Source organism: Nycticebus coucang, chromosome 9 (genome assembly GCF_027406575.1).
Source record: "Nycticebus coucang isolate mNycCou1 chromosome 9, mNycCou1.pri, whole genome shotgun sequence".
In the NCBI taxonomy this organism is placed as follows: Eukaryota; Metazoa; Chordata; class Mammalia; order Primates; family Lorisidae; genus Nycticebus; species Nycticebus coucang.
The window spans coordinates 1,464,864-1,485,023 of record NC_069788.1 but is presented as its reverse complement, the minus strand read 5'-3'; the positions used below and the strand labels follow the sequence as shown (position 1 = coordinate 1,485,023).

The 20,160-nt window shown below is 47.5% G+C and overlaps 1 protein-coding gene across 5 annotated transcripts in view; it reads right to left on the bottom strand.

Moving 5' to 3' along the window:
• Nucleotides 1–3,459: 3,459 nt before the first annotated feature.
• The window catches only part of CEP162 (centrosomal protein 162), an 88,595-nt gene continuing 71,894 nt past the window's right edge, over nt 3,460–20,160 (bottom strand). For all 5 annotated transcript variants that reach the window (XM_053602600.1, XM_053602601.1, XM_053602602.1 and 2 more), the window contains 2 exons: nt 9,632–9,766; nt 3,460–5,262 (listed from right to left, as the gene is read on the bottom strand). In XM_053602600.1, coding sequence (XP_053458575.1) covers nt 5,038–5,262; nt 9,632–9,766 — 360 coding nt within the window. In that variant the 3' untranslated portion in view covers nt 3,460–5,037. The remainder of the gene's footprint in view (nt 5,263–9,631; nt 9,767–20,160) is intronic.

The following is a 20,160-nucleotide window of genomic DNA, read 5'->3' as shown; positions in this document are numbered from 1 at the left end:
GTAAGTAAGAAAACACAAGCAGTTTTGGAGTACCCTGCACGCCTCACAGGCCAGGATCTGCACCTCACCATTTGGGGCCTGCGGGACTTGAGTCCAGTTACAGGTCAAGGAGCAGAGAGGGCGGAAAGGGTGTGTCCTGAGAGAATCAGCTGTCTGCTAACGGCTGCCTGGGGGCCCATCGCTGATTCCTCAGCTCATGAAAGGAGGTTAACCCTTCAGACAGGTGGAGAGGCCGCCTGAGCTGGCAGGACAAATAGAGGCAGACAGAACTCATCAGAATTTAGAAGCCCAGCGTCTCCAGCTTCATCAGGGTCCTCCTGTATGTTCCATTCCAAATGACAGGATTTTACTCTTTCTCAATGTCCTCATTTATTTCATTTTTAATTGAAAAATTACATTAATGGGGAACACTGTGATGTTGTATATATACAATGTGTGAATAAATCAAGCTAACACATCTCTTATTTTTGTGGTGAGACTTGAAATTTACACTCAGCAATTCTGAAATATCCCTTATTTCTAACAACAGTCACCTGCTATGCAGATCTCAAAGATGTATTCCTCCTCCCGAGACTCTGCCCTCTGACCATGACTTTCCTATTCCTTCCCCTCCCCTGTCCTGACCCAGCATCAGGTGACAACCATTCTATTCTCCATGGAGTTTGGCTTTTTTGATGGCATACAGAGGACGTCAAAAGCATGTATATGCATTTTAAGAAATGAAAAACCATATTAAAATTGTAATACTCAATATAGACTGAAAACATTTATCTTGTGAATTATATTTTGTATCTCTTGTAATCGCAGAAGTCAAACCTGGCTGGAGAATGACAACTTTAATACAGTTTTGTCTTTTCTTAAAATGTGTATGCACTCTGGGTGCCCCTGTCTGTAGGTGGGTCCTGCAAAATTTGTCTTTCTAAGCCTGGCTTATTTTACTCAGCTTACTGTTCTCCAGGCTCATCCATGTTGCTGCAAATGCTAGAATTTTCTTCTTTCTTAAAGCTGAATGGTGTTCCACTTTGTGTAAAGCATATTTTCTTCCCCCGCCCACCCTTCAGAGCTCAGCTGAACTCATCTTGGCTACAGTGATTGCTGCACTGGATGTGGGATGAGATGTCTCCTTGACGTACCAAATTTAATTCCCTGGGCTATACACCCAGAGCTGGGATTGCTGGGTCACACGGAAGCTCTGTTTTTAGGTGTTTTAGGAACTTCCACACCACTTTCCATAATGGCTGTACAGATCTACATTCCCATCAGCAGCACACAGGGCTGTCCTCTCTCTAGGTCCCCACCAAAGTCTCTCCCGTCTTTTTGATAACAGCCTTTAACAGGCAAGAGGGAGAATCCCCTCGTGGTTTTAGTTCCCACACCCTGGTGCTGGGTGATGCTGAGCGTCTGCCCCCTGGACCTGTTGGACGTTTGCATTTGGATGTGGCTGTTTGAATCAGGCTTTCCTCCTGCTCCTGAGTGCTGGAGCCCCGTGAGCAGCGCGGTCTGGTCTGCGGCGTTCTTACTCCCAGGGTCCCTCTCCCCTCCGTCTCCTTTGCTGTGCAGCATTTTACTTTCATGCAATCCCATTTGTCTTTGTTGTTTGTGATTTGGTTGCCTAGACCAATATTGTGGAGTTTTGCCTTGTGCTTCCTTTCAGCAGTTTCAGAGTTTTGGGCATTCTACGTAAGCCTGTGATCCGTGTGTGTGGTGGGAGGTGAAGACCCCGTCTCCCCTCTGCGTGTGGCTGTCTGGTTTTCCTGACTGTGCTTACGCAAGACACTGTTCCCCGGTTGTGTTCTGGGCACTTTTACCAAGTCAGCTGTCTGGGCTTATTTTTGGACACTCCATCCTGCATTGTTGGCTGTCTCTGTACCCAGGCTGCGCCCGCACGTTGTGATGTCAGGGAGAGTGAGGCCCCCCAGGCTGTGCCCGCACGTTGTGATGTCAGGGAGAGTGAGGCCCCCCAGGCTGTGCCCGCACGTTGTGATGTCAGGGAGAGTGACGCCCCCAGGCTGCGCCTGCACATTATGACGTCAGGGAGAGTGAGGCCCCCAGGCTGTGCCCATATGTTGTGCTGTCAGGGAGTGTGACACCCCCAGGCTGCGCCTGTACGTTGTGATGTCAGGGAGTGACGTCCCCAGCTCTGCACTCTGTGCTCAAGATCGCTTTGGCCACTTGGGGTCTGTTTGTGGCTCTGTACATACTTTAGGATTTTTTTCCCCCTACTTTTGTGAAAAATATCGTTGGAATTTCAATAGGGAAAAACTATTCAAAACTATAATATTGACATCTTAAACTCTTCCAATTTATGAACATGCAGTATCTGTTTGTGTTTTCTTCCATTTCTTTTGATATTTTAGTTTTCACTATACAGGACTTTAACCTCCTTGGTTAAATTTATACCTATTTTTGTTGTCACTGTTGCTACTCACATTTTCACTCTAACAGTAGGCACCCGGAGACGGGGAACTCCTGGTGTCCGGCTCACAGCAGCCTCAGGCTCCTGTGCTCAAGGATCCTCCTGCCTCAGCCTCCCTAGTAGCTGGGACTACACGTAGGTCTTATTCATTCTGTTTCTCTGGGGAACCATAATACAGCTCAGTGGTGGTTCTAGAGCAGTGATTTTCAACTAGTGTGAGATCCTCTCATGGCACTCTAGCTTGGGCGGCCGAGTGAGACTGTCTCAGAAAAAAAAAAGAGATGGATGGATAAGAGAAATTTTTATGTGGGCATCAGCACATGTGCTTAGAGGCTGAGCTGCCCCTGCAAGCTGGAGGGCAGGGAAATGGTGTGTAGCTCCACCCACGGCCTATGGCCAAGAAACTGGGTCAAGTGTGGAGTTCGAAAGCCGGTACCTGGGGCTCTGATGTCCTGGGGCAGGAGAAGACGAGGCTCGCTCCAGAAGAAAGAGTACACTCACCTTTCTTCTGCCTCTTTGTTCCATCTGGGCCCTCGACCCTTTGGATGGTGCTCACCTGCTGGGCTATCGTCCTCCTGCAGTCCCTCCTGGAGCCAACCTCATGGACTCACCCAGAAATGACTTTACCGCTACCTGAGTACTTAAACCAGTCAAGCTGACACCTAAAATTAACTGTGACAGTGGGAGAGGGTCCATCGTTCCTGGAGCTCACATCTTCACAAATCCCTCCTGCTCAACACAGCCTGACCCTCTTTGGGGCTGTCTCCCGGCCCCCCACCCCCAATGGGGCGTGGCTATTTCATGCAGCTTGATGCTACTTTTGGACCTTTAATCTGTGAAAAGCAGGCCTGCCACCTTATACCACAATGAACACACAACCCTTGTCCAAACAGGACGTACTTTTTCTGTAAGGAACTGTTGGATGTGGACATCATCCTGTTGTGGACCGGCCAGGTCTGTGTTTGGGACAGATGGCTCATTCACATAAAAAATACACAACACACTAGAATAATAACCAAAATATCATTTATATAATTTAGAATTTCTTTCATGTAAAAAAAAATAGCAAACTTTAATGCTTTTACTATCCTTTTTAGAAAAGGAACATTACAAAACGCTGGACATTAAAACAATTGCATTTCTCGTATTTAACGACTCCCATGTCTTACGTTTGCTGCCCTGATATCACCTAGACCTAGTTTGCCTGTCCTTTGTCAAGTGACGAGGTAATTACAATTTACCTTGTAATTATCACCTCAGAACTACACTCACTGGCAGGTGGGTGGCTCCTGAGCACTTGAGAAAATGGCTGGTCCCGACTGAGGTGCTTGAACCTGATACTTCAGTGACCTAACTGTGAAAAATGCAAACACTCAATTTGTGTATAGACACTAAAATTTTAGGTACATTAGGTGATATAACTATATTATCAAAATTCTTTTCAATTGTTTCTTACCTCTTTAGACGTAGCTAGTAGAAAATTAAAAACTCTGTGGCTCATCAGACTTTCATCAGACATTGCCAGGCTAGAACATGCGGAAACAAAGCAGAACCTTGACTTTATCTGAAAACCTGCTGTCTGCTTTTGGAAATGGGATTGTAAAATAAAATAAACCAGCTACTTGTATGCATATTTGTAATTATTTTTAATCTGCCACTTTTAAAGTAAAACATATACATGTTGTGATATTCTGTTTAATTTTAAAGTTATAAAAAAGTAAAATTGAGATTTAAGAGATGCAGCTTGAAAGTTTTAAAATTGGATGAATCAAATTCCCCTACTGGCTTGGTGCCTGTAGCTCAGCAGTTAGGGCACCGGCCATGTACACTGGAGGTGGCAGTTTCAAATCCAGCCTGGGCCTGCCAAACAACGACAACTACAACAAAAGATAGCCGGGCGTTGTGGCAGGTGCCCATAGTCCCAGCTACTTGGGAGGCTGAGGCAAGAGAATTGCTTACGCCCAAGAGTTTGAGGTTGCTGTGAGCTGTGACTCCCTGGCACTCTACCGAGGGCGACATAGTGAGACTCTGTCTAAAAAAACAAACAGCAACAACAAAAACTCCCCCACTGCTTGTGAAATGTACTTTTCATCTTCCATCAGGTCTAAAAATGAGCCACCTATAGGAAGGAGCAGAAAGTGGGGAGAAAAGGGAACCCAGTGTTCACCTGCACAGGGAGCTACAGCTGTCGGCTATGTCACCGAGTCACTAGGACACCTCCCTCCCAGTCCACTGTCCCCAGCACTGCACGTTCCTCTGCCCGCTTCTCTGAGAAGGAGGATCAAATTACCAGCCCACGCCTGGAGCCAGGGGGAAAATAACAGGATAGGCCTGGTCAGAAAAGGACAGGGCCAAGTACACGTAATTTCCTCCTTTCCCCTTGTAGCACACAAATGAGGCCTCCTACAGTGAATCTTACTAGTTATGGTCATCTGACACACAGAAACCTGTCCACAAGTCATCTTGTGACTGGCTAGTGACTTTCAGTAAAATATACCATGATGCCATTTTTCCATATTGGTTAAGCCTAATTTATTTGGAAATGTCTTAAGTCTGCTTTCTGGTGACATGCTGGAACCTCGTGCCGGTGGTACGATCCACCGCCAGGCCCTTCATGGAGGTCAGTGCAACGGGCTCCTCTCGTACTCAGGGGCGCTCAGGTCCTCGGCGAGGGCAGCAGGCACCACCACGCCCTGCCGCTGCAGCTCCCGCAGCACGTCCAGAATGGAGTCCAGCTCCACGCGGAACTGGTCCACCTCTCGGTTCTTCAGCTGTGCGAGTCTTTTCCATTTCTCAACTTCTCTGTTTTGTTCAGTTTCTACTGCCTGCTGTGTGTGCTGAATTATCTGCAGATACAAAGACCCACACGCTGTTACAGGTCATGGGGGGCTGAGGACGCTTAATCTCAAGGAGCAGAAGTGGGACGGTGCCAAGCAAGGGAACTGGGGGTTCCTTTTGGGTCCACAGGCAGCCTCAGGTCTGCAGAGCACCCCGACTTCTGTCCTCAGACAGGACAGATTGGCTGGCTGTCACGCCAGTTAATTCACATGTTGAAGCCCTAACCCCTGGTGTGGCTCTATGTGGAGTAAGGAAGTAATTAGGGAAGTACTTTCACAAGTAATTAATAAGGTCATAAGGGTGGGGCCCTGATCTCAGAAGGTGGAGACCAGCCTGAGCAAGAGCAAGACCCATTCTCTAAAAAATAGCCAGGCATTGTGGCCGGCACCAATCACTGATCTGATAGGATCAGTGTCCTCACAGGAGACATCAGAAAGATCTCCCACCTTTGGGCTTCTGCTCTGAGAATTGATGTGAATGTGGCCGACTGCAGGCAGGAAGACCACCTGCCAGAAACAAAATTCACCAGGACTTTGATCTTGGAATTCTGGCTTCCAGAATTAGGGGAAAATATCTGTTTTAGCCCCAATCTATGATATTTTCTTATTGAAGCCCAAACTTCAGCACCAAAGCAAGTGCCTAAAAATACAGGTCCTTACTTCTGCTTTTTAATTTCTATTTATGTTTGTAATTCAGTATAATGATAATATTACTCCTACTAGGTCTATAATACTTTAAATAATATTTTATTTATTTACTTATTTATTTATTCTTTTTTTGAGACAGTCTCACTTTGGTGCCCTCGGTAGAGTGCCGTGGTATCTTAGCTCACAGCTACTTCAAACTCTTGGGCTCAAGGGATCCCCTTGTCTCAGCCTCCCAAGGAGGTGGGACTAGAGTCACCGCCACAACCCCTGGCTATTTTTAGAGACGGGATCTTGCTCTTGCTCAGGCTTGTTTCCAACTCCTGAGCTCAAGTGGTCCACCCACCTCAGCCCCCTCAAAGTGCTGGGATTACAGGAGTAAGACTAAATAATATTTCAATAACAATTTCTTATAGACATTTATTGAACTGACTTGGATATGAACATAACTCACAAAGTCCTGTTCCCAGGGTAAGATGCCTAATTCTTCAGGTGCTCATCAATAATTAGGAATATGGCAAAATTTCTTACTTCTAGATCTAAGGGTAAGCAATCAAATATTTGAGCTAAAAAGTCTTATTTTCCTTGCACAGACAGCACAGACGGGCGGGTGTGAGTCACCGGGGATGACAACACTGCACAGAAGGGCAGGTGTGAGTCACCGGGGATGACAACACTGCACAGACGGGCGGGTGTGAGTCACCGGGGATGACAACACTGCACAGATGGGCGGGTGTGAGTCACCGGGGATGACAACACTGCACTGACGGGCTGGTGTGAGTCACCAGGGATGACAACACTGCACTGACAGGCTGGTGTGAGTCAACGGGGATGACTACACTGCACAGATGGGTGGGTGTGAGTCACCGGGGATGACTACAATGCACTGACAGGCTGGTGTGAGTCACCGGGGATGACTACACTGCACAGACGGGCGGGTGTGAGTCACTGGGGATGACTACACTGCACTGATGGGCGGGTGTGAGTCACTGGGGATGACAACACTGCACAGATGGGTGTGAGTCACTGGGGATGACTACACTGCACAGATAGGTGGGTGTGAGTCACCGGGATGACTACACTGCACTGACAGGCGGGTGTGAGTCACTGGGGATGACAACACTGCACAGATGGGTGTGAGTCACTGGGGATGACTACACTGCACAGATGGGCGGGTGTGAGTCACTGGGGATGACAACACTGCACAGATGGGTGTGAGTCACTGGGGATGACTACACTGCACAGACGGGTGTGAGTCACTGGGGATGACAACACTGCACAGACGGGCGGGTGTGAGTCACCGGGGATGACAACACTGCACAGATGGGCGGGTGTGAGACACCGGGATGACTACACTGCACTGACAGGCGGGTGTGAGTCACTGGGGATGACAACACTGCACAGATGGGTGTGAGTCACTGGGGATGACTACACTGCACAGACGGGTGTGAGTCACTGGGGATGACAACACTGCACAGACGGGCGGGTGTGAGTCACCGGGGATGACAACACTGCACAGACGGGCGGGTGTGAGTCACCGGGGATGACAACACTGCACAGACGGGCGGGTGTGAGTCACCGGGGATGACAACACTGCACAGACGGGCGGGTGTGAGTCACCGGGGATGACTACACTGCACAGATGGGCGGGTGTGAGTCACCGGGGATGACTACACTGCACAGATGGGCGGGTGTGAGTCACCGGGATGACAACACTGCACAGATGGGCGGGTGTGAGTCACCGGGGATGACAACACTGCACAGACGGGTGTGAGTCACCGGGGATGACTACACTGCACAGATGGGCGGGTGTGAGTCACTGGGGATGACAACACTGCACAGATGGGTGGGTGTGAGTCACCGGGATGACTACACTGCACTGACAGGCGGGTGTGAGTCACTGGGGATGACAACACTGCACAGATGGGTGTGAGTCACTGGGGATGACAACACTGCACAGATGGGCGGGTGTGAGTCACCGGGGATGACTACACTGCACAGACGGGCGGGTGTGAGTCACCGGGGATGACAACACTGCACAGACGGGCGGGTGTGAGTCACCGGGGATGACAACATTGCACAGACGGGCGTGTGTGAGTCACCGGGGATGACTACACTGCACAGACGGGCGGGTGTGAGTCACCGGGGATGACAACACTGCACTGACGGGCTGGTGTGAGTCACCGGGGATGACTACACTGCACAGATGGGCGGGTGTGAGTCACCGGGGATGACAACACTGCACTGACGGGCTGGTGTGAGTCACCGGGGATGATTACACTGCACAGATGGGCGGGTGTGAGTCACCGGGGATGACTAACTGCACTGACCCGTGGGTGTGAGTCACCGGGGATGACTACACTGCACAGATGGGCGGGTGTGAGTCACCGGGGATGACTAACTGCACTGACCCGTGGGTGTGAGTCACCGGGGATGACTACACTGCACTGACCCGTGGGTGTGAGTCACCGGGGATGACTACACTGCACTGACCCGTGGGTGTGAGTCACCGGGGATGACTAACTGCACTGACCCATGGGTGTGAGTCACCGGGGATGACTAACTGCACTGACCCATGGGTGTGAGTCACCGGGGATGACTACACTGCACTGACCCGTGGGTGTGAGTCACCGGGGATGACTAACTGCACTGGCCCGTGGGTGTGAGTCACCGGGGATGACTACACTGCACTGACGGGCTGGTGTGAGTCACCGGGGATGACTACACTGCACAGATGGGCGGGTGTGAGTCACCGGGGATGACAACACTGCACTGACGGGCTGGTGTGAGTCACCGGGGATGATTACACTGCACAGATGGGCGGGTGTGAGTCACCGGGGATGACTAACTGCACTGACCCGTGGGTGTGAGTCACCGGGGATGACTAACTGCACTGACCCGTGGGTGTGAGTCACCGGGGATGACTACACTGCACTGACCCGTGGGTGTGAGTCACCGGGGATGACTACACTGCACTGACCCGTGGGTGTGAGTCACCGGGGATGACTAACTGCACTGACCCATGGGTGTGAGTCACCGGGGATGACTAACTGCACTGACCCATGGGTGTGAGTCACCGGGGATGACTACACTGCACTGACCCGTGGGTGTGAGTCACCGGGGATGACTAACTGCACTGGCCCGTGGGTGTGAGTCACCGGGGATGACTAACTGCACTGACCCGTGGGTGTGAGTCACCGGGGATGACTACACTGCACTGACCCGTGGGTGTGAGTCACCGGGGATGACTAACTGCACTGACCCGTGGGTGTGAGTCACTGGGGATGACTAACTGCACTGACCCGTGGGTGTGAGTCACCGGGGATGACTACACTGCACTGACCCGTGGGTGTGAGTCACCGGGGATGACTACACTGCACTGACCCGTGGGTGTGAGTCACCGGGGATGACTACACTGCACTGACCCGTGGGTGTGAGTCACCGGGGATGACTAACTGCACTGACCCTTGGGTGTGAGTCACCGGGGATGACTAACTGCACTGACCCGTGGGTGTGAGTCACCGGGGATGACTACACCGCACTGACCCGTGGGTGTGAGTCACCGGGGATGACTACACTGCACTGACCCGTGGGTGTGAGTCACCGGGGATGACTAACTGCACTGACCCGTGGGTGTGAGTCACTGGGGATGACTACACTGCACTGACCCGTGGGTGTGAGTCACTGGGGATGACTACACTGCACTGACTCGTGGTGTGCGCTGCGGCCTTACCTGCTGGAGTTCTTGTTCTCTTTGCTCGTGTCTCTTTTCCATCTGTTCAATTTTCTTTTCTAAGTCCGTGAAATGCTTCATCTCTGGAGTATGGTTTTCTTTGGCTTTTTTTAATTCTTCTAAGAGTTTTGTGATCTAAAATAGAAGTATGATGTAAATGGAAAACTACGATCAGTAGGAAATAAATAATTTTTTTAACAGGTAATCCTAAAAACCATGATTATCTGTACAAAACTTCCCTAGATTAGTGGCATCTCTCTTGGGTTGTTAATTAATAGTGTTCAATCACAAGTGATGATGTGTCCTAGCTCTTCTGAGTGGACCTCAGGGTTACAGGTGAATGGGCCACCCACCCACGCACCTGCTCCCTCCCACTTGTGCCAGTCTGGGGTGGGGCTCAAAATACAGCTGGCACTTTCTTTAAGGCACTCAGCTTTGCTACCAGGTATTTAATAAGGTTATCACTTTAAGGATAAAAAGAACACACTTAAAGCACCCAACACAGTAGAATAGTATTCCCCAACCTTTTTGGCACCAGGGATCGTTTTCATGGAAGACAAATTTTCCACAGAGCAGAAATGGGTGTTAGATTCTCATAAAGGAGTGCAACTCTGATCCCCCAAGTGCACACTTTGACGGTGGGGCTCCAGCTCTGGTGAGGACCTAAAGCTGCTACTGGTGACGGGGTGGAGGTCAGGCGGTGATGTGAGCGACACAGAGTGGCTGTGAGTCAGAGGAAGCTTTGCTGGCTTGCCAGAGGGTCACTGCCTGCTGTGCGGCGCGGCTCCTGACAGGCTGTGGACTGGTCAGCAGCCCCGGCGGGGCCCACAGCAATACATGCCCAGTGCACAGAGCTCAGTTAATATGCATGTATCTTCTGGAGGGGATTTGAGAGAATTTTATACTTGCATACTGGGCTTAGTGAAAAAATTAATTTCATTTTCTTTATACCATATCACCTTGAAAAGAAATTCCATCAGGAATCATGTTTTGCTAAATTGTTAACATTACCTAACTTGAGGACATGGGCTGTGGGGTTCCCAAGGCAGCTGTGTCTGGGCCAAGTCTAAACACGTGGCAGGGGCAGCGCCTGTGGCTCAGTGAGTAGGGTGCCGGACCCATATGCCGAGGGTGGTGGGTTCAAACCCAGCCCCAGCCAAACTGCAACAAAATAATAGCTGGGTGTTGTGGCGGGCGCCTGTAGTCCCAGCTCCTCGGGAGGCTGAGGCAGGAGAATCGCGTAAGCCCAGGAGTTGGAGGTTGCTGTGAGCTGTGAGGCCACGGCACTCTACCGAGGGTGATAAAGTGAGGCTCTGTCTCTAAAACAGGAGAACACGCAGCAAAGTTACATCGTGGTCACGTCCTGTGGGCTTCAGAGTTCTGTGTGCAGTTGGGCCCCTCTCAACTTCCTTGGCTCAGTATTCACTACTTGGTTTCTTTTAACATAATTTTTAGTCATCACTGTTTTACTAATAACATGTAAGGTTTTTGTGACCAGGCCCTGCCAGGCCTCCCCTGAGCTTGACAGACTGTCCTGTTGCAGTCTGCACAGTTCTCTGGCCAATGATGACATTGCTGTGATGTTCCACATTTAAAATATTTAGAATACCTCTCATTTAATTTGCATTTTCACTTTTACTCAACTAATTTAAGGTAGGAATGTTTTTATTATCATCATTGTTATTAGGTAACACTGTTTCCATATAAAACATGGTTGAATTTGTAAATTTTATCCATTTTCATTTGCTTGTTTTTTGAGCAGTTAGACAACAAATACAAGTTTTAATAAAATTAAGTGAGGCAATATGAAGTGTTTAGCACAGTGCCCAGTACGTGGACCATTATGAAAGTTGTAAGATAGATGAAAGCAAGAAATGTACAATTCGTGCAGCTGTAAACAAATGAAGCCCTCTGAGCAACGCCGCTGAGTTCAACGTGCCCAGGTGAGTCAGCGAGGATGCGGCTGCTGTTTCTTGGGAGTGAAATCGTGGACTGTAACACGGTGTCTCAAAACTTCTGTAGTGACCCATGTATTACAAAAGATGATTTTTCTGGAAACCTACCATTTTTATTATTTCTAGGATCCCTTTATTCTACAAAGTGTGAAAAACCAGAAAAACCTGTATATTTATTCTCTACCATTTATTATCCAAGGATTTATTAAATCACACAAGTAAAACAGACCTAACTGCATTATGAAAAGATCAGTGTAGAGATGCCGTAATCATGCAACCGTCTATTTCTTCAGTCTTGTTCTCGCAGTGTTTTAGCAAGGGTAGTTTGCCCCCACCACTAACATTCTTACTAGGACCCTCCCTGATGCCCTGCGGGTTCTGAGCCCTTCCTTCCAGGCTGCCCACCTGCCAGAGCTCCAGGCGAGGCTCAGCTGGAGTGAAACCTGTGGTCTCCAAACCTGCTGGACAGCGACTGCTCTCACTTCTCAGAAAGCTCTGTCCTGTGGTGCTGTTATCCAGAGTCTGAAATAGCTGTTTCATGCATTTCTCCTAATTCTCTGATTAATGAACTGAGGTGAATCTGTCCCTTTTATTCCAAATGATCACAAGTGAAAGCACAGTATACATTTTAAATCAAAGATAAGTTCTATTACAGTTTTGATTGCTTGTTTTAAAAATAACTTTTTAAGAGTCATAAAACAGTGATGATTTAGAAGTTTTCAGCATAGTTAAATATCTCAGCGTTACCGGAAAACGAACCATCTCCCACTCGGCACGGTCATCACGGAAGTCTGAAAGGGCTTTTCTGCATTTTGTTCTATGCCTTTGTTGCCTAAAATGCTCTCAAACCGCAGCCCTGTGAAGTCTCGTCTGGTGGACGGGGCGAGTCTCGCACGAGCCCAGGGCACCTGCTTTCGCCCCTGCTGGCTCAGGCACGTGCCACCCACTGCTGCTTCCAGCACTCTGACGAGGAGGTTAATCTCACGTTTTAGTGCTCACCACAGATTTTCAAACTTATTACTTCCACTTTCAACTGACTGCAGAAATCTTCAAGTTTGTTTCCTATATCCTAAAGCTGTAAAGAAAGGACTTACATCTTTATTAAGATTCTGTAAGACAACCAGAGAGTTGCTTACTATTTTCATATTTTGCAGTTGGTATACGCATTTTACTCATCATAGATTCTTTTCCATTAGTGAAGTTTTATTTTGTTTTTCAATCTGTATAAATATTTTATAAAAACCGTTTAAGGCTGTCCTATAGGCTCAGTGACTGCCGTGGCCTCGTCATAAAAATTATCAAAATTCTCATTGTAACTTATCTCAAATATTCTGTAACTGGTTGCTATTAGTTTATAAGGAAATAGTGGAATGATCATGGGGTTTATGGTCTAGGTTTAAATTCCTGGCTTGCCACTGTAAACTCACTAGCAGGGTTAAGTAAACATCTAGATCCAGGCAATGCACAGCCTCAGCTGTACATTTTAATGATATTCTTCCAAGTGGGTTTCAGGGAGGCACAAACAAAAGGAAATTCTCTCTTGGTCTACAACCGTATTTCTGATTTTATGTTTTATGCAATTTAGATGTTTCTTTAATCGTTGAGAAATCACCGCACTAATTCAGGAGCAGCCGTCACACACCTACTCTGCTGTGCAACCTGTGAGGAGAAGCAGGGAGGAGAACCCCTGCTCCTGGGGGCTGACACTTTATTTCAGAAGTCACACAAAACAAATATAAGGCTTGATAAAATCAGATGAGGCCACATGTGCAGAGTGCCCAGCACATGACAATGCTGTGACTCGTCACCACGTGTCCTTTAAGACTTGACTTTAACACAGCTGTCCGAGGAACCCATAGCCCACCTCAGGTTTGGGGTTCTCACTTCCCACGTCACTGCTCCTCGGCCATCTCCCCAGAGTACAACACACAGAATTCCCATCCTCATGACTACATCTTTCCCTAGACCAGAACTTTCTCGCTGGTGTGCCAGGAACAGGTCGGGGGGTATCACAAGATACAAATGGCTAGAAATGTTGGGTAATGACAAAAAGCTCAAAATCATTCATCGGCCATTAAAAAGTATATAGAAATTGAAATGATATGTGAGTTGCTGCCAACTGTATTTCTTAGAAGTTAAATAACAGACCAGAACCCAGTTGATGGTTGCCTTATCTATTTCTTTTCTTTTTTCCTCTTTCTTTCTCTCTGACAGGGTCATGCTCTGTTGCCTGGGTAGAGTGTGGTGATGTCATCATAGCGCACTGCAACCTTGAACTCCTGGGCTCCTGTCATCCTCCCATGTCAGCCTCTGGACTGGGTGCAGGCGTGCACCCGCACAGCTGCTGATGTCTCTTAGTAGAGATGGGGTCTCGCTCTTGCTCAGGCTGGTCTTGAACACCTGAGCTCAAGGGATCCTCTTGCCTCAGCCTCCCAGAGTGCTGGGATTACAGGAGTGAGACACTACCTCTGGCCCTGTTTCTTAATAATTAAATAGTATTAGGACTGAAGGAGAGAGAAGTATATTGCCCCAAACATGCCTCCTTGACATAAGAATCATTTCTGAGCTAAAGGCCATAAGACACAGCAGGTGCAGGGAAAGCCCTGTATCCTCTCCTCTACCTACAGGCAGGACGTGAGTACCTTGCACTGGAGACAACTCTAGACTTGCTTCAGCCCGGAGACGGCACCACAGAGGCTAACAAACCAATCTCCCTCCACTAGTTTCCTCTCACACATGACCTACCTAAAACCGCTTTCTTTTGTCCTGATGTGTGTCTGCACACGTGCTGTGCTCTGCTGAGCTGCTACATAAGCCAGTGGCCGTGCCGTGTGCCGTGTGCCGTGTGCTGACACAGCCAGCCCCTGCATCCATGTATGCTGACACAGCCAGCCCCTGCGTGCCGTGTGCTGACACGGCCAGCCCCTGCGTCCGCGTGTGCTGACACGGCCAGCCCCTGCGTCCGTGTGTGCTGACACAGCCAGCCCCTGCGTGCTGTGTGCCGTGTGTGATAATGCACTGGCTTGCTTTCCCACTGTTGTTCTGACTTTTGTTACAGCAGTCCATCCTAAGTAATGACTCATGAGGGCTGACAAAAATTTTTCCTTCTCAACAGTTGCTGGAAACTCAGATGGGACTTTCTGGGACACCCCCACTGCAGCACCTGAAGGTGGGATCCTGGGAAAACTGCCAGAAGCTGGTAGAGGTGAGTGTTCCTATCGAATCAGCTCTCTGGACCTGTCCACTCAGTCAAGACAGGAAGGCAAGAGTTTTCTTTGTCCCTTTCCTTCCAGATTCAGATTGGCAGGAGATTAAAATCTGTGAAAATTCTTTAAGTTGTGACTTTGCAGATGGGGTCTGGTGCTTGTTGGAGGCTGATGTCAGCCTTCCAGGGACATCCTTGTTTTCCTCTGTCTTTTGTGCCATTTGTTGTAAGAAGGAGATTTGTAGACACTGGTCTTCTCAGCCTGCTGTCCCAGCCAGCCTCACAGACTGGCGACTTCAGTTCTCACCAGACATGTGTCTATTTAGACAAACTTTGTAGATCTCTAAGAAAAAAAGAAAGATGAGGTTTCTTTTGTCTCATGTCCTGAGATGGCTGCAGGAAAGCAAGCCAGTGCATTAGCACATCTCTGGACTCTGCTAGCGGAGGCGCAAATACTGACTTGCAGGAGGCGGCCAGCTGAGTGGGGTGTGGCCGAGTGACAGGCGTCTTCCCCTGTCTGCCTGTGCTGGCTCTCAGGGCCTCTGGCATCTCCAGCCTCGCCGTGTGGTCAGTGCCGGGTGAACCTGCCCTGGCGGTGCGCACCTGGTGTCGCGGTCAGCAGGTCTGTGACGGACAGCTGTGGGAGACGTGAAGGATCGTTTCACAAACACTGATCTGTGGCTCCAGCAGCAGTGGAGGGCTCTGCTCTCTTAGGCTGCCTGTGGGAGAAACTCGGATCTTGAGGGGGCCTGCGTCTTTCCTAGCCTTTGTGAGGAAGCTGTTAGCATCTGTGACTAAGTAGTCAATAGCTTACTGATCTAGAATAGTGATTTTCAACTGGTGTGCTGTGAAAATTTTAAAGATCATTAATTATTTTTGAAAGAAGTTTAAAAACACAGTAAGTATATTCCTTTTTTTGACTCTTTTTTTGATTAACATAATTTAAGTGTGCTGTGGAAGTTTAACCTATAGGGTCAAGTGTGGTGTGAGATAAAAAAGGTGGAAAACCACTGGTCTAGTGTCACACTGAAATGAGTGAACCTTCAAAGGTTTGGGCTACCATGTCAAAAAATATTTCTTTTTGTGAAAGAGAGGACTTACCCTAAACAAATGTCCTACTGGGACCTATGATAACATAAGACATAAAAGAAGACACAGAGTGTCAAGGTCAATTAACAACAATCCAAAACAAAGGCCCCCCGTCAGAGCCCACAGGCTGCGACTCCTCCTACCACAGCTGCAACTCCTCCCACCATGGCTGCGACTCCTCCCACCATGGCTGCGACTCCTCCCACCACAGCTGCGACTCCTCCCACCAACAGGGTCTGGATCAAGACTCCTGGGCCCTGCCTTAAACCCCCTTCCTTAAAACCCAGCCTCATCCTCTGAACTAATTCCTTTACGTACTAAAACTGTTCCGATTTTTCCAGGAAATCCTTTACCTGCCCAGCTGCTTACTTTAATTTCCCTTCCCAGGAAGATTTACAAAGAGCACTCCTGCCTCCTCTCCAGGCCCAGGTACATGGGTTACCTGTGTACACTCTGACCCTGGACATCTCGTGCACACAGGCCCAGGTACACTGGTTGTGTGTGCAGATGCTGACACCAGACATCACGTGCACACAGGCCCAGGTACACTGGTTGTGTGTGCAGATGCTGACCCCGGACATCATGTGCACACAGGCCCAGGTACACCAGTTGTGTGTGCAGATGCTGACCTGGGACGTCACGTACAGATGCTGACCTGGGACCTCACGTACACAAAGGCCTAGGGGCTCGCAGCTGAGTGGGCCTTGCCACAGCATGCAACACCTTCTGCTTCCTGGGGCTCCCTGAGCAAAATCTGCCTGTTCTAGGCTTTCCCATAGTTTGGGCTCTTAATTTCAAAAATTCCTCAGGCTGTCCTCTGCTTCAGGAAAAGAAAAACTTAAACCCTAGGTCTCTCGTAATAACAACATACCCTAAAACTCCTGGGAGAAAATGTCCATGGCTAGCTCTCTCAATCTCCTGGAAATGTAGATCTTACCATGGCTTTGAAATGCAAACATCCAAGTAGTTAGCTAAAACAACTCCATAACCATTTGACATAGAATACAAACAAAAAACCCCCAAACTCCACATCCATGCAACATCTGCAGTTTTGGAATTTTGTGACATGGGCTAATTTTACTGCAGTTAGATGATATCTCAAAGTGGTTTTGATCTGCATTTCTCTGATGATTAAAGATGATGAGCATTTTTCATGTGGTTGTAGGCCATGCGTCTGTCTTTAGAGAAGTTTCTGGTCAAGTCTCTTGCCTACATTGAAATGGGGTTATTTGTTCTTTTCTTATTGATTAGTTTGAGTTCTCTGTGGATTTAGTTATCAGACCTTTGTCCGAAGCATAACCTGCAAAAATCTTCTCCCATTCTGAGGGCTGTCTGTTTTCTTTACTTACTGTGCTCTTGGCTGTGCAGAAGCTTTTTAGTTTGATCAGATTCCAGTAATATATTTTTGGTGTTGCTTCAATTCTGTGTGTGTGTGGGTGTCCTCTTCATAAAATATTTTCCCCGGATGATTTCTTCAAGTGTTTTCCCTGCACTCTCTTCTAGTATTTTTATACTTCCATATCTCAAGTTTAAATCTTTTATGCAGTTGAGAATCTACTATGAAATCAATATACAATCACCTACACATTCATGCAAATGGTAAAACATAACTATAGTCCAGAAAGAAGGGAAAAGGGGGGAGAGGGGAGGCCGGGAGGAGGGAGACTATTTCGTGGGACTTCACCTAATGTGCATAATGCAATGGTACATTTCAAAACTATTAAGAGTAGAGTATAAATATCTTACCATAACAAGAAAGTGCAGTTATGGTTATGTAATCAGTTCAATGTAAGCATTCCACGTTATACCCCATAAATGCATTTAATAAAGGAAAAAAAAAAACCCAAACTGCTACCCTTAACTCCTTTACCCAAAATTTAGTCCACAGCCTCAATAAAACTGCTTATGAAGGGAAAATAAAAAATGTTGTCTTCTCCACAAATACTGATACTAAGTCTAGCTATCTGAGCAGGTTACCTGAAATTATTCCACGTGACAAAACCACAATTTGCATCCAGCTGCTCTTTTACAATTTGCTGAGTTTCACATTAGTGTTCCCATCTGTTGACTGCAGGTTTAAAAGGCAGGCTACAGGGTCTCTGTTTGCACCTATGTTTATGTACAACTCTGTCTGCATATGTGAGTTTTCTACCTTCGGGTGGTACTGCCAAAGTAATTTGTGAAAGAACTCTACTTAGTTGTTTTAAAGAAAAAGAAGCACTTACATAAATTAAGAATTGAAGAATTCCTAAAACTTGAAAGTATAGAAACTAACCCCAATATTGTCAAGTTCACATGACTCCTTTGTATGTAAGATTAGTTTAAAACAGGCGTGTCTTCAGAGTTGTCAACACTCAATATAGCGCGTACACACAACTCTGATTCTCCCTGGGTTTACTAGTCACATTTGTTATTTCTATTAGGTGTTTGAGTTATAGAACTGGGGGTTTAACCTCAGGTCAGAAGTGCAAGTGTTAGCACGGCATCCGTTGCTCTGTGTGAATGGGGCACAGCAGTGAGGAGAGCGTGCAGCCTGCCGACATACCTGTGCTGGAGACTCCAACAGGGGTGGTTGCAGCTCCTTAAATTAGCCCACGAAACTCCTATGGCAATCCCAGCATAATTGTTTAGAACACATGAGTTAAGTAAATGCTAGTGGGATACAAATTTATAAATGAAATTTTCACTGATTATGTTTTATACTATGTTTGCAAAAAAGGTTTCCCTTTGGTAACTTACATACTTTGGGTTTTGCTCAGCTGAGTAATGGACATTCACTGGCTACATCATTTCCAAATATACTGAAGCATCAATTGCTGAACACAGTCTATCTACTTTGGATTCTTAATTTTTACAGAGAAACAAGAGATGTTTGGGTCCCTTAGTCACATGTTCTTGCCACGCTAAAAACTACTATAAAAAACGTGCTTCTAGAAATTATGAAATGGTGTTAATCTACAGAACGTCGGTATACGACAGGCCACAACTGATTAGTCTGTAGTTTTCACAAGAAATTAAAGTCAAAGGATTAAAACTTCTAATACATATAATTAAAACTATTAGAAATGATAGAGGAAGGAACTCTGTATACAAAATATGTAAGTCAAATAAGATGTATTTTAACTAACGGAACTGTGAGGTGTGACCGTGCTAACACAGAGTGTCAGGTTGTTCCAGATCAGCGGTTCTCAAGCTGTAGGTTGTGACCCATAGGAACTGTGTTAAAGGGTCACGGCATCAGGAAGGTTGAGAACCATTGTCCTAGGTGACAAGGGAGATGGAAGTCGGAGAGAAAGGGAACGAAGTATTAGCTGGTGAACCCGATCTGGCTAAATTTGAGTGCATTTATTAAAGGTGTTTTTATTATTTTTTATATATTTTTTACTGTTGAGGATTCATTGAGGGTACAAGAAACCAGGTAAAGATGTTTTTAAATTAAGCAGTCTTTCACCATCTCTTAAGTAATCTGCCTAGCAAATAAAGATTTTGTGCTTTACCAAGATAATTTCCTGTGTTTTGTGTGGTCTCTCTCAGGTCTTTTGACTACCTGGGAAGACTGGTTCTTACTATGTAACCTTCTGTATTTGCCTTTAGAACTTTTTTTTTTTTTTAAACAGTCCTACTTTGTCTCCATGGGTAGAATACAGTGATGTCACAGCTCACAGCAACCTCAAACTCTTGGTCTCAAGTGATCCTCCTGTCTCAGCCTCCCGAGTAGCTGGGACTATAGGTGCCCACCACAACGGTGGGTTTTTACTCATTTTTTACTATTTTTGGTAGAGACAGGGTCTCACTCTTGCTCAGGCTGATCTCAAAGTCTTGAGCTCAAGGTATTCGCCTGCCTTGGCCTCCCAGAGTGTTGGGATCACAGGCGTGAGCCACCCCTAGGGGAAAGGGACCCTCAAACCTTAGCTCCCCGCTTAGCATAAGGTGTGGCCATTTAAGGCAGGTAGCCATTTAGAGGAACTGGGCCGAGAAGTAGAATGAATTAAGCCAAGATTCAAACTGCAGACCAATGGCCAGGCTGCAGGTCTGGAGGTCAAACCACAGAAGGACAGTCATAGGCTGTCTCCGCACTGCTGCGGGCAGTAACTCGTGGATGTTGGGGAATGTGGACTCCACCCTGGCTAGCAGCCTCTCCGCAGGTTTAGAAGGCTCTGGGCTGTTCCTTCTAGGCTTTCCTATAGGTCCCGGGACAATGTAGGAAGAAGTGTAAGGAGGACCCTAAGCCCCCAAATCCTGCCCAATGCCCAGCTGGCTGAATGTGGGTCTTTCCCTGG